This window comes from Phymastichus coffea, unplaced genomic scaffold, assembly GCF_024137745.1.
Source record: "Phymastichus coffea isolate CEN01 unplaced genomic scaffold, Cenicafe_Pcof_1.1 PCOF00151, whole genome shotgun sequence".
Taxonomy (NCBI): domain Eukaryota; kingdom Metazoa; phylum Arthropoda; class Insecta; order Hymenoptera; family Eulophidae; genus Phymastichus; species Phymastichus coffea.
In genome coordinates this window covers 148111-160555 of record NW_026706962.1, presented here as the reverse complement: position 1 = coordinate 160555, position 12445 = coordinate 148111, and the positions used below count along the sequence as shown (strand labels likewise).

Here is a 12445-nt window from a genome sequence, read left to right as displayed (position 1 = left end):
TCCCGCACGCTCGGCAGAAAACGTGCGTTGAAAATCGCACTTTCCACACGTCGTATCAAAAAATACGGTACGGCACATGTTCGGGAAAGAGTTTCTCGTCTCGTGTCCCCTTCCACCCTCGCTTCGCTCGGGTATAAACGCCACACGAGACCAGAATCTACTTTCCCGCACTTGTATCGTAATGTACTATTTTCGGTTTTTTAGCGCATTAAAAAAATAAAGGAATTTAATTTTTTTTTACGCTTAGTTTTAGTTTTTTTGTGATTTACTACGTCCCTAGACATTTTAATACGAGACGAAAAAAAAAAGTTAAATTCCTTTATTTTTTTAATGCGCTAAAAAACCGAAAAAAAATTTTTTCTCTATTTCTTTATTTTGACTTTATTTTCGTATTCTTGGGCACAAAATGAAACTTTTTTCTCCTTGGCATTTTTTTCCAAAACGTACGCAAATCGAAGTAATTGAGGATTGAAAAAAAAGGTTATTTTTTTACAAAAAACGCCGTAAATCGGTTAAAAAACATCGGATAAAACCCCGCGGGGGCTAATTTTAAAGGGAAAGACATTACTCTCCGAACCCCTCTGGTCGATTTGCCCTCCACCGCCTGGTTCTAAATTGGCATTGATTTAAGTCGAGGTTAAAAAAATTGAAATTTTTTTAATCAGTTTTTTTACTGTAAAAAACACATTTTTTCATTTTTAAGTCTCTGCACGTCTTAAATGGAAGCCTTTGCAATTACCTTTAAAATGCCCTGCTGTTTTTTGTGAAACGATGATTTCCGACCGAGATACCAAACTTTCAAGTTTGCCTAATTTTGAGGTAAGCATGGCAAAAGTGATTGACGGGCAGTGTATATACAATAAGAATTGTCTTTTCAATTCATTTTGAATTTCGAAGTTGGCAGCACTCAGAATTTCTTGGTTTTACGCTTGCTGCGTGCGATTTACGTTTGTATTGGAGAGGCACCCTTATGGCGTGCGCTCCGTCAGTTTACGCGCGAAAATAAGCGTCTATGTTCTGCTAGCATACCGTGAAAGTGTTGTGAGGACCGACTTTTAGTTTATTTGTATTTTATTAACTGTTTCACATTCAATAAATGTTCACTTATGTTACCCAAAATGTCTGTAAATACAGGAAAATATTATCGTGATAAAGGTGAAGAAAAAAAATCGTTTCAAAAAGATAGGAATGTTCCAAGGTTAGATTTTTTATATTATTTAAATCAGTGGTAACTTACTTATTCTCAAATTAATTTTTATTATTCACTATTTCAGAGAGAATACTGCTGAAGGCAGATTATTTCAAGTCAAAGAAAATATTGAAATTGATGGCTTGTATGGTTTTCACAGAGTTACAGATTTTAAAGAAAGAATTGGTTTTCTCATAAATATGCATACTGTAATTTTAATTATCTTTAAAACATTACATTATGAACCAAACCACTCCACCAAAGCACTTGTTTCATTTTACAGACGGACATTGTTGAAGATGACAAACAACTGGTAACAGGTGTTGACTATTATTTTTTAGAAGAAGATTGTTCAAGATTTCAAATTTCTATTCCTTACCATCCTTATTTTTACATATTATGTAGAGATGGCACACATCAAGAAGTCATTACATTTCTTTTGAAAAAGTTTAGTGGTTTTCTAATAAAAGCTGATATTGTTTCTAAGGAAGATCTAGATTTGGTATGTATTATTATAAATGTCATAAAATTTTAAATACATCAGAAAAATATTTTATAAATATTGAATCCATTATATTAATATCATAATCATTCTTTAATAGCCAAATCATTTGATTGGTCTTAAGAGAGATTATGTCAAATTGTCTTTCATAAACTCAGTGAACATGATAAAAGTAAAGAGAGATATTATGAATGTTGTAAAAGTTAATAAAGAAAGAGAAAAAAGTAATACACATTACACAAAACTTTTAGCTGAAACTTTTAATTTTGAACAAAAACATAGACAAATTATTGATCACATGGATAATATTCTAGATATAAGGTAAATAAAATTTATGAACATTTTTTATAAGGTGTTGAACGATTTATTATCAAGTTCTATGATAAATAACTTTGTAGAGAGCATGATGTACCTCATCATGTAAGGGTTTCGATTGATATGGAAATTTTTGTTGGTCAGTGGTATTCTGTTAAAACAAGAGGTACAGAGCAGGCTCCAATAATTACTCCAAGGCCAGATATTGTAGAGCCTCCAGAACCTGTAGTCCTAGCATATGATATTGAAACTACTAAATTACCTCTCAAATTTCCTGATGCCAACACTGATCAAATCATTATGATATCTTACATGTTAGATGGACAAGTGAGATTGAAAAAATATACAAAATATACTATAATTTAATTAAAGATTGAAAAAACATATAAAAATATACCTACATTAAATTACTTTATATTGCAGGGTTTTTTAATAAACAACAGAGAAATCATATCTGCTGAAATTGATGATTTTGAGTACACACCCAAACCAGAATTTGAAGGATATTTTACAGTATGGAATGAACCAAACGAAAAAGCAGTTATTAATAAATTTTTCAATCATATTAATGAAGTTAAACCCCACATATTCGTAACTTACAATGGTGACTTTTTTGATTGGCCATTTGTAGAAACAAGAGCAGCAATTCACAATATTGATATGAAGGACAGGATTGGATTTTACAAAAACAAAGAAGGCGTTTATTCGAGTAGAGCTGCGATGCATTTGGATTGTTTTTGTTGGGTGAAGCGAGATTCTTACCTGCCTGTAGGATCTCACAGTCTCAAGGCAGTTGCCAAAGCCAAACTCCGATATGATCCAGTTGAACTTGGTAAGAAAATTTACTTTCTAACATTCCACTAATGAAAGATAATTAATTTACTTCGTTTATTTCATCAGATCCGGAAGACATGTGTCGATTAGCCGCAGAAGAGCCGGAAGTACTTTGTAACTACTCGGTTTCCGACGCAGTCGCAACGTTCTACCTTTATCAAAAATACGTTCATCCCTTCATCTTCGCTTTGTGCACTATCATCCCTATGGAACCAGAAGAAGTACTGAGAAAAGGCTCCGGAACGCTTTGCGAATCGTTACTGATGGTACAGGCCTATAGAGCCAATGTCATCTACCCCAACAAACAAGAAGCTGAGTTAAACAAGTTTACCCGGGACGGACACCTATTGGATACGGAAACCTATGTAGGTGGTCACGTCGAAGCCTTGGAGTCTGGGGTATTCAGGGCTGACATCAATTATCGTTTTAAAATCGTGCCAAGCGCGGTTGATCAACTCTTGAGCGGCGTTGAGAAAACACTAAAACATGCGCTTGAAGAAGAGGAAAAAATTCCGCTTGAAGAAGTGATCAATTTTGATGAAATCGTTCAAGAAGTAAAAGGTAACATTCGTAAATTAAGGATGGGATATAAAAATATAATACGATAATTTTTTAGGCAAATTGGAAGCTCTTCGCGCTCAACCGTTACGAAGCGAGAAGCCCGTGATCTATCATTTGGATGTTGGAGCTATGTACCCGAACATTATTTTAACGAATAGATTACAGCCGTACGCAATGGTTGACGAGTCAACTTGCGCCGCCTGTGATTATAATAAGCCCGGGGCTCTTTGTCAACGCACGATGGCTTGGGAATGGAGAGGTGAAGTTCTAAAAGCCACCATGGGAGAATACCAACGTATGTTGCAGCAGTTGGAGACAGAAAAGTTTCCACCGTTGATTCCCGGCGGCAACAAGAGAGCTTTCCATGAACTCAGCAAACAGGAACAAGCAGCTGCTGAGAAGAAAAGATTGTCGGATTACTGTCGACGTACTTACAAGAAGGTTAAGGAAACAAGAAACGAAATTCGTCAGCAAACGACTTGCCAAAAGGAAAATTCGTTTTACGTCGATACCGTAAGAGCTTTTCGGGATCGACGATACGAGTACAAAGGTTTGACGAAGAAAGCTAAGCAACAGGTACGCTAATTATTTTAAATTTGGGCTGTTTTTGTCCTAAATCAGATATTTTATAAATCAAATAGTTTATAAATATGTGGTTTTAATATTATAATTATTCTTAGGTTGCTCAAGCCACAGCCAATAATGACGCTGCAGCTATCAAATCAGCTAAAAGTCGTGAAATCTTGTATGATTCTTTGCAGTTAGCGCACAAATGTATCCTAAATTCTTTTTACGGCTACGTCATGCGAAAAGGTTCGCGTTGGTTTAGTATGGAGATGGGTGGCATAGTGTGTCACACTGGAGGTCACATTATCAAAAAGGCGCGAGAGATCATAGAACAAATAGGAAGACCACTTGAGCTAGATACTGACGGAATTTGGTGTATCCTGCCAGGTTCTTTTCCTGACAATGTTGTCGTGACAACTAGCAACCCTAAAAAACCTAAGTTAGTTGTGTCGTATCCTAACGCAGTACTCAATGTTATGGTGAAAGATGAATTTACAAATGACGTATACCATGAATTGGTCGACCCCATAACACGCGAGTACACAATTAGAAGCGAGAATTCGATCTTCTTTGAAGTTGATGGCCCCTATTTAGCTATGGTTTTGCCAGCTGCAAAAGAAGAAGGCAAAAAGTTGAAAAAAAGATATGCTGTTTTTAACTTTGATGGTTCTTTGGCGGAGTTAAAGGGTTTCGAAGTAAAGAGACGAGGTGAATTGCGGCTCATCAAAATTTTTCAGTCTTCAGTTTTCGAAGCATTCTTGAAAGGTACTACTCTGGAGGAGTGTTATACAGCAGTAGCTAAAGTAGCGGACTATTGGTTAGACATTTTATACAGCAAGGGAATTAATCTGCCTGACTCTGAATTGTTTGATCTTATTTCGGAGAACAAATCAATGTCTAAGAAATTAGATGAATATGAAGGACAAAAATCCACATCGATTTCAACTGCTAAGCGTTTGGCGGAGTTTCTCGGTGATGAGATGGTCAAAGATGCTGGTTTAGCTTGCAAGTAAGCTCGAAAAATTTATTATTATTAATTTATTATTAAGTTTTGAGATTCCAAGATTGCGATTTAATAGTTTTTATCACATTTCAGATTTATTATTTCTCAGAAACCATTGGGTTCACCAGTTACAGAAAGAGCAATTCCATTGGCTATTTTCCAGTCAGATCCCAGTGTCGCCCGTCATCACTTGAGGAAATGGTTAAAAGATCCTAATATTCACGATATTGACATTCGAAACATTTTAGATTGGCAGTACTATATTGAGCGTCTTGGTAGTGCAATTCAAAAAATTATTACTATTCCAGCAGCTTTGCAAGGTATATTGAATCCGGTTCCAAGAGTACAGCATCCAGACTGGCTGCATAAAAAGGTATTAGAAAAAACGGACGGCCAAAAGCAGCAGAAGATTACTGATCTATTCGAAATATCTGAAAAACCAAATAATGTTGAAGAAGACGAAGAAAGTGGATCGGATAAAGATGACGACAAAACGCATGAGTCAGTGCCAGATATGGAAGATTTTGGAAATCAAGCTGGTCCTAGTAAATACAGGCCTATAATCGCTAGTGTGACGAAACGGAAAAGGACATTTTCGGAAGAAGAACGTGAAGAAGCTGAAAGAGAAACAAATAGTTTACTGACAAACGACTGGAGAAAAGTTTTCGGCAATCCACCAGATCCGCCTCAAACAAGGGTAAACAAAATAAAAATTAAAAGTAAATTTTTATAAATAAATTTCAACAACTAAGAAACTCTCACGGTAATTGTTAATTTAAAGGAAGAATTGCTAGCGTGGCTTGCATTTCACAAGAAAAAGTGGAAGTATCAAGCAGAGCAGAGAGAAGCAAGGAAAAAAGCTGGTGCTGCTAAACGATTTAGATTTAATCAAAGCTCTAAAGCTACTGATTCCGGTATGAAAAGAACAAGTACAAATACTCTAGGTGGTTTCTTGCAGAGAGCTCAAGAAAAATTGCTGGAAACTCCTTGGCAAATTATACAAGTAAGAAGGAATTTAAAGTAAATATTTTGATAAATTAATAAATTATTTATCTGAATAGCTAGCCGAGACCAGTGAACCAGGGCTGTTTAAATTATGGGTTTTAGTTGATCAGGACCTGCATCAATTGAGGTTGAACGTTCCAAGGATATTTTATGTAAATACTCGAAAAGAAAGAGCTGAAAATACTGAAAATCATTCTTGGGTGAAATGTAACAAAATTTTACCGCGATCACGTCCCGTTTATCACCTCTATAAATATACTGTACCTGAAAAAATTTTTCGTTGTCACGGCAGGTAAGTTGTCTATATATGTTTATATAAATTTACAATTAAATTGATGTTAACAAATATATCCCAGGACTCTGACAGAAGATTTGATCGATCCTGACATTGAAGGGATATACGAAACTCAAATGACTCTTGAATTCCGAGCGATAATGGAACTTGGCTGTATATGCTCAGTCACAAAAGAGGCAGCTAAGGGTTTGAGAGACGTGACTGATACCTTCAATTTGACTCAATTATCATACAAAACTATTGCTGCTCAACCGTATTTCCGCAATGTATTACCTTTTTTATTTAGACAAAATCCATCAAGCTAAAAAATCGCTTTATAACTTTCTATTATCTACATTTTTCTAGACTAAGAAAATCAAGAAGATATTTTTCTATCATCATTGGTCTGCTAACAGCAATTACAGAAGGGCAATGTGGAGTGTGTTTATAACGGAAAGCAAAACTTGTTACATATTTGTCCAAGATACTGTGAAAACAGACCGGATGCCGAATATGAATACACTTTATGTCAATGAGAGAAGCAAAGCGTTAGTACAATTTTTCTACTTTTTTCACCGATCTATGAAGTGTTGGTTTTATTGAAAATTTAATTTACAGAGTTGAAATGGATGAAATAGAGAATATTGCCTCGATGCCTGAATCAATGCAATTCAATATTCGAATTGCGACTGATGTTAAAGTTATTCACACGCAAATACAGAGTGCTCTAAAAAATTACAAAGCTGCAAACAAAGGTGCTACGGTTGTACTTGTGCAATCTCCAATACGTAAGTAATTGATGAATGAAAATTTTATATTTTTTGAATTAATGAAATCTATAATGTTGAATTAATTTTTGTATTTAGCAATAAAGCCACTTACAAGTAAACTGCCATACTTAAATGAATTTCCTCTGGTCAATATGCATATACAAGATTTGGATAATTTATACGATAATCTAGACTGGCAACGAGTAGGTTCGAAAATGATGCTCAGGCATTATTTCAAAAGCGAAGACATTTTTACAAATTTGCTCGAACAAGCTCGTTACTTCCATGCACCCGTGGGAAATTTACCAGATGATGTTATCACTTTTGGCGCTGACTTGTTCTACGCACGTCATTTGTCAGTAGCTAATTTCGTTTTATGGTGGTCACCAAATGAAAAACCAGATTTTGGTGGTAGTGAAAATGATGACAGCAGGTTTGGATTAATAATTTAATGTTATTTTATAAATAATGATTGTTCTTAATGGTTAAGAAATCATTCTTGTATAGGTTGTTGACTGACTTTGAAGAAAGCTCAGGCTGCGTCAAAAATAATTCCAGTGCGTATTCTACCGTTTGTATTGAGTATGATTTGATAAGCTTAGCTGTGACGGCTTTGGTTCAATATAATCACATCAATGATATTGATGGTACCAGTTCATATGTTGCTTTTCACGCTGCACAGCAAACGTCCCTCCAAGTGAGTTAAACAGGATGCGCAAGTACTTATAACTATTTTTAATTGAACCTTTCATATAGGATATGATTTCAAATGAAGGCGGTGGTGTTGCATTACCATCATATGATGAAGTATCACTATGTGCAGACGCTTTTAAAGTTTTGAAAAAAATGGTCAGTACCTGGTTAAAGGAAGTCAGTCAGTTTAAAAACCAGTTTGCCGATTACCTGTTAATGCACTTTTATAGGTTATTAAAAATGCAAAATTTTATTTCGCTATTTGATCTGAATACTCTTATTTCTATTCCTTTTTTTATATACTTTGCACAGATGGCTACGTTCTTCTACATCATTTATGTATGATCCAGCTTTGCGTCGTATTTTACATAATTATTCGAAAAAGTTATTTGTACAGTTAGTGTCCGAAATGCAAACATTAGGATTAACAATAGTCTATGCAGATTTTACGAAAATTATTTTGAGTACAAAGAAAACGAACACGGAAGATGCATATGCGTATATGGAATATATGATTCACAAAATTGTCCAAAAAGAACTTTTTCATAGTATACATTTTGAACCACAAAATTGTTGGAAATATCTTATTTGGCTTGATTTAGTAAGTATATTTTTTACTAAATAGTTTTTTATAGTTATTCAAGAATTGAATAATTTTGCATCATTTTTTACTTGACAGTCCAATTTTTCTGGAGTCAAACAGCGCTTAACGAATACAGACGGAGAAAATTCAGAAGAAAGTGATGGGGTAAATGTTCTAAGTGTATTAATTTGTTAATTCTTGTAAATTTCATAATTTTTAAATAAACTTTCAGGTGGAATTTTTTATGAATTTTAATATGATTGAACATGTACCTATAGAGATGTGTCAACATACTTTCTCAAAAATAATTTCTGAATATTACGGCACAATTTACACTGAAATGCAAACAAAATCTCCTGAAGAAGTAACGGTCATAGCTAAAAAGTTAATTTCGGAAAAAATATCACAAAGACTTTTCCAGTAAGTCCTAATTTGTTACTCATTTCATATATAAATATAGTTTACATTATAAATCGCTATATAGCTTCAATTTTGTTCAAATTTCATTATTAGTTATGTGCAAGCTATCCATAAAAAATATCCAGAGAAAAGTTTATCAATTGAGGAAAATCCATTCCTTGAATTTGATCCAAAAAGTAAGACACTGTCAATAAATCCTGCACTTGAGCTATCTAAAGCAATAACCAAGGTTTGTTTTAATACAAGTAAATTTTTAAATGAATTTTGAAAATTTCATGTGTTTTATAGGTGTTGTCCTTGGACCCTCAAATTAAAGATGAAATTGATAACTTACATAAGAATTTGTTAAGATTAATAAATATTGGCTGCTTTAGTGATAAGGCAGAATGGAAAGATCCATGTGTTTCTTTTATCTTAAATGAAGTATTATGTGAAAATTGTAATCATGTTAGAGATATAGATCTTTGTAAAGATAATTTTAAAGAACTTGAAAACAATAAGTAAGTTAAACTCTACTTTGAAATTGATTTCTCTTTATCAATTTACACAATATAATTGCAATAATTAATTTCAGGCAAGTCTGGAAATGCTCAAATTGTAAATTAACTTATGACAACACTCAGATAGAATTCTCTCTTATAGACATTCTAAATCGTAAAAATATGGGCTATATGATTCAAGACCTTCAGTGCCTGAAGTGTGGTGAAGTCAAACAAGACAATATAATTCCAAGTTGTTCTTGTTCAGGATTTTTCAAAACATTAATATCAAAAGACAATTTAATTAAGACTCTAAAAATATTCCGAATGATAGCTACAAAATGCCAAATGCCGATTTTAACCGAAAGTGTCCAATTTATGTTGACAAATGTAGATTAATATAATTTCTTTGTTTGTAATCTGTAATTTTATAAAAATTATAGACTCGTTATAAACTGGTAAAAAATGTGGAAACACTCTATGAACCTTAACAATTATTTTTTATTCTAAAACATTTAACCATTTATAATTAATATATGGTAAGGAATTTACTTTGCAGTAGCTGGTGCAGCACTAATTTCAACTTTGGGTTCTGTAACAGAATTTAATAAAGATATACCATCCCTTTCAAAGCTAATAATCACCTTTCTATTTTTTAATTCTTACCTGGGAAGTTAAATTTAGGAAAAGAAGTCATGTCAGTTCCTTCAGAACCACCATAAGCTTTGGCTATTCTTTCTAGTTCACTTTTCAACTCCTTTTGGTACTCAGGAGTGTCAACCTTGCCACCCCTATATAGAAACTATTTTATTATTGATTCTTATTGTTCTTGGTAACTTTTAGAATTTTATATACACGAACATTACCAAATTTTGAATAATTATTTTATCATTTGTTAACAGACCATAAGCCTTTATAAGTATGAAAAATAGAAATAACAACAAAATTTGTCATGGTTTTTAAGTAACTTACATTTGCATCAACTATTAAATATAAACATAAACTCACTTTGATTTGAACTCCCTAATTTTATCGATGAAAAGTTGTTGAATTGGGTCGGTGTTCTGAAGAGCTGGAGCAGCGATTCCGAAATTCCTCCTAAATAATTTCGGGGCAGCAGCGACGATACGTTGCGAAAGCATTTTTATATACTGACGATCTGAAATGTCAAATTATCATGAAATTATAAAAAATTATTCATTACATAACTGCATATCGTAAATTCCTGCTAGTTAGACCAGTTAGAGGTTATACTATTCTGACGTTTATAACTTATAAAAGAGAATCTATCCCCAAAGAACTCAATTCAAGTCTACTAAGACTAGAACATTTAGTTATATTTGCAAGTGGGTCAAAGATTAATACGTGATGTTGTTAATGAAATAAATAAAATAAAGTACTTACGACTCTATGATTTTCGTCAATATCAGTATCAGCTCAGCCTCAACTGCTGGTAAAAAGCACAAAGACACCAGTTCACAGAACGGACTTGCAATAAACACGAGCACGATTTTCAAAGACTAGCGCCATCTCTAGGCAATCACGCATATTGAATTTAGAAAATTCTATTTAAAGCGCTTATGCGGAGGCGCATAAGCTTTTGAGTATAGCAATGAAACGGTAGTAATCTTCAAACTTGAGACGCATTTTCAGTAATAGACGTATTCGAAAGTAAATATTTTGTTTTTGTAGTGGCATATTTAACATTCTCAGCGGCAACAGTCTAATTTGGTTTGCTAAACCTATGAATGAAAAGTGTAAAGAATAGTTTCTCCCATGATATTTTATTAACGCAAATAGGCCAGATTCCGAAACGAAAATTCGGTATTCCTATCACACGAAGCAGGCCAACGCAAGATTTTTTCCCAGACTCCTTTTAAGCTCTTGCGTTCTGTAACCAAAAGTCGAGAGAGAGAGAGAGAGAGAGAGAGAGAGAGAGAGAGAGAGAGAGAGAATGAATCCTAACAGAGGTTTATGTGAGGACCTAGCTACTCTGCGTTTGCGTTCATTCCGCATTCACATGCCGTGCGATCGTCTCGCTTTCTTCGCTCCTCCCTCGCTGCTTTTGCCGCTGCTGGTGCGTGTGCTCACATACCCGATGCGTCCCTCGCGCGTCACAAGTGCTCGGAAATAGACGCATAAAAAATCTCTTTTTTCCTCTGTCAGTTTTATTTTCAAAGCCCACGACGATGCGCATGTCGATGATACGGGAGACGTGACATTTTGTACTCGGCGCTCGTATCGCCGCACGGCTTGTATAATTGCTCGTTTACACACGGGCCTTGCATCGCGCGATGCAGGTGATGATTGCACGGAGGAAAGAACGACACTGCCACTTGGTTTATTCATCGAGGATTAGCCCGGGAATAGCTAATTACTGACGACAATTGCTGCTTATAGTAGAGGAAGACAGACAGATAGCAATTGATTTGTAAAGCGATGTCACAGGGCGGATGTTGTCGTCTACGCAAAAGTGCATGAAATTTGAATGAAACATTTCGCTTGTCATATTCTTTCTTTTTTCCGAGAGCTGTCTGTTTCCCGATGCTACACAATTAGTTTGACGAGAACAAGCACTAAATGGCTCAAAATTCAATGTACTTACCACACATTCGTCATACAACTTATAAATAGTTTAGAAAGAGATGATACGGTCATTTTCATTTATCTGTGACATTTTTAATTGTTTATCGTATGTTTCATATTGTTTAATAATTTTAATATTATCAACTTATAATTTATTCCTGTTCTTAGTTAAATTCGTATGTAGTAAACAAATTACTTTTTACAATAATCCTCTTTACATTCAAAATGCATCATCTAATATATTTGAAGTCTTTATTTTAACTAAAAATTGTCAGTAAATATTGTTATGTTAAAAGACATTTTTTAATATTAAAACCAATATATGTTGAAGCTATTTAGTGAAAAGCTTCTCTGAACAGCCCAAAACCAATGGCAATATTTATTATACAGGTTTATTTACGTACTAAAGTTGCTGCCTTTGTTCCATCAACCGCGCATCAATCTGTTGAAAGAAAGATCGGCCAAAATATCCCTGAGCGTATATATTCATTCTTCAACAATACTACCGCTATTTGTAGCTTTTGATCCAAAAAAAGAAGTTGACTAAATCTCCAAATAAAATATGCGAAGATTCAACTCAACAATTACCAAGCTAGTTTGCTAACTTCTGAGAGAGAGAGAAAGAGAGAGAGAGAGAGAGAGAGAGAGAGAGAAGGAAATCCTT

General features: G+C 34.2%; 2 protein-coding genes across 2 annotated transcripts; one reads left to right on the top strand and one right to left on the bottom strand.

Moving 5' to 3' along the window:
- Nucleotides 1–1048: 1048 nt before the first annotated feature.
- LOC131672479 (DNA polymerase epsilon catalytic subunit 1) lies at nt 1049–9741 on the top strand. Its single transcript, XM_058949724.1, has 24 exons — nt 1049–1198; nt 1275–1398; nt 1473–1691; nt 1792–2012; nt 2090–2333; nt 2430–2838; nt 2907–3401; nt 3457–3977; nt 4082–4977; nt 5065–5668; nt 5753–5974; nt 6033–6268; nt 6333–6537; nt 6617–6798; nt 6869–7038; nt 7117–7453; nt 7528–7717; nt 7777–7943; nt 8026–8314; nt 8393–8461; nt 8529–8716; nt 8810–8945; nt 9005–9216; nt 9291–9741. Exons 1-24 carry the CDS (start codon nt 1107–1109, stop codon nt 9592–9594), a joined length of 6732 nt encoding a protein of 2243 aa, XP_058805707.1. The 5' UTR covers nt 1049–1106; the 3' UTR covers nt 9595–9741.
- On the bottom strand, nt 9679–10700 carry LOC131672480 (ATP synthase-coupling factor 6, mitochondrial). The gene is made up of 4 exons (XM_058949725.1): nt 10600–10700; nt 10204–10354; nt 9862–9986; nt 9679–9787 (listed from the first exon to the last, which is right to left on the bottom strand). The coding sequence occupies exons 2-4, from the start codon at nt 10335–10337 to the stop codon at nt 9744–9746; spliced, it is 303 nt and encodes a 100-aa protein (XP_058805708.1). The 5' UTR covers nt 10338–10354; nt 10600–10700; the 3' UTR covers nt 9679–9743.
- Nucleotides 10701–12445: the final 1745 nt, after the last annotated feature.

Excerpts from the sequence above, each read along its gene's own strand:
- LOC131672479 (XM_058949724.1), top strand. The coding sequence starts at position 1,107 with ATGTTACCCAAAATGTCTGTAAATACAGGAAAATATTATCGTGATAAA. Across the intron at positions 6,269-6,332 it reads ATTTTTCGTTGTCACGGCAG|GACTCTGACAGAAGATTTGA; the intron begins GTAAGTTGTCTA and ends AATATATCCCAG. Across the intron at positions 7,944-8,025 it reads CTGTTAATGCACTTTTATAG|ATGGCTACGTTCTTCTACAT; the intron begins GTTATTAAAAAT and ends TACTTTGCACAG.
- LOC131672480 (XM_058949725.1), bottom strand. The coding sequence starts at position 10,337 with ATGCTTTCGCAACGTATCGTCGCTGCTGCCCCGAAATTATTTAGGAGG. Across the intron at positions 9,987-10,203 it reads ATTAGGGAGTTCAAATCAAA|GGGTGGCAAGGTTGACACTC; the intron begins GTGAGTTTATGT and ends GTTTCTATATAG. Across the intron at positions 9,788-9,861 it reads TCCTAAATTTAACTTCCCAG|AACCCAAAGTTGAAATTAGT; the intron begins GTAAGAATTAAA and ends ATTCTGTTACAG.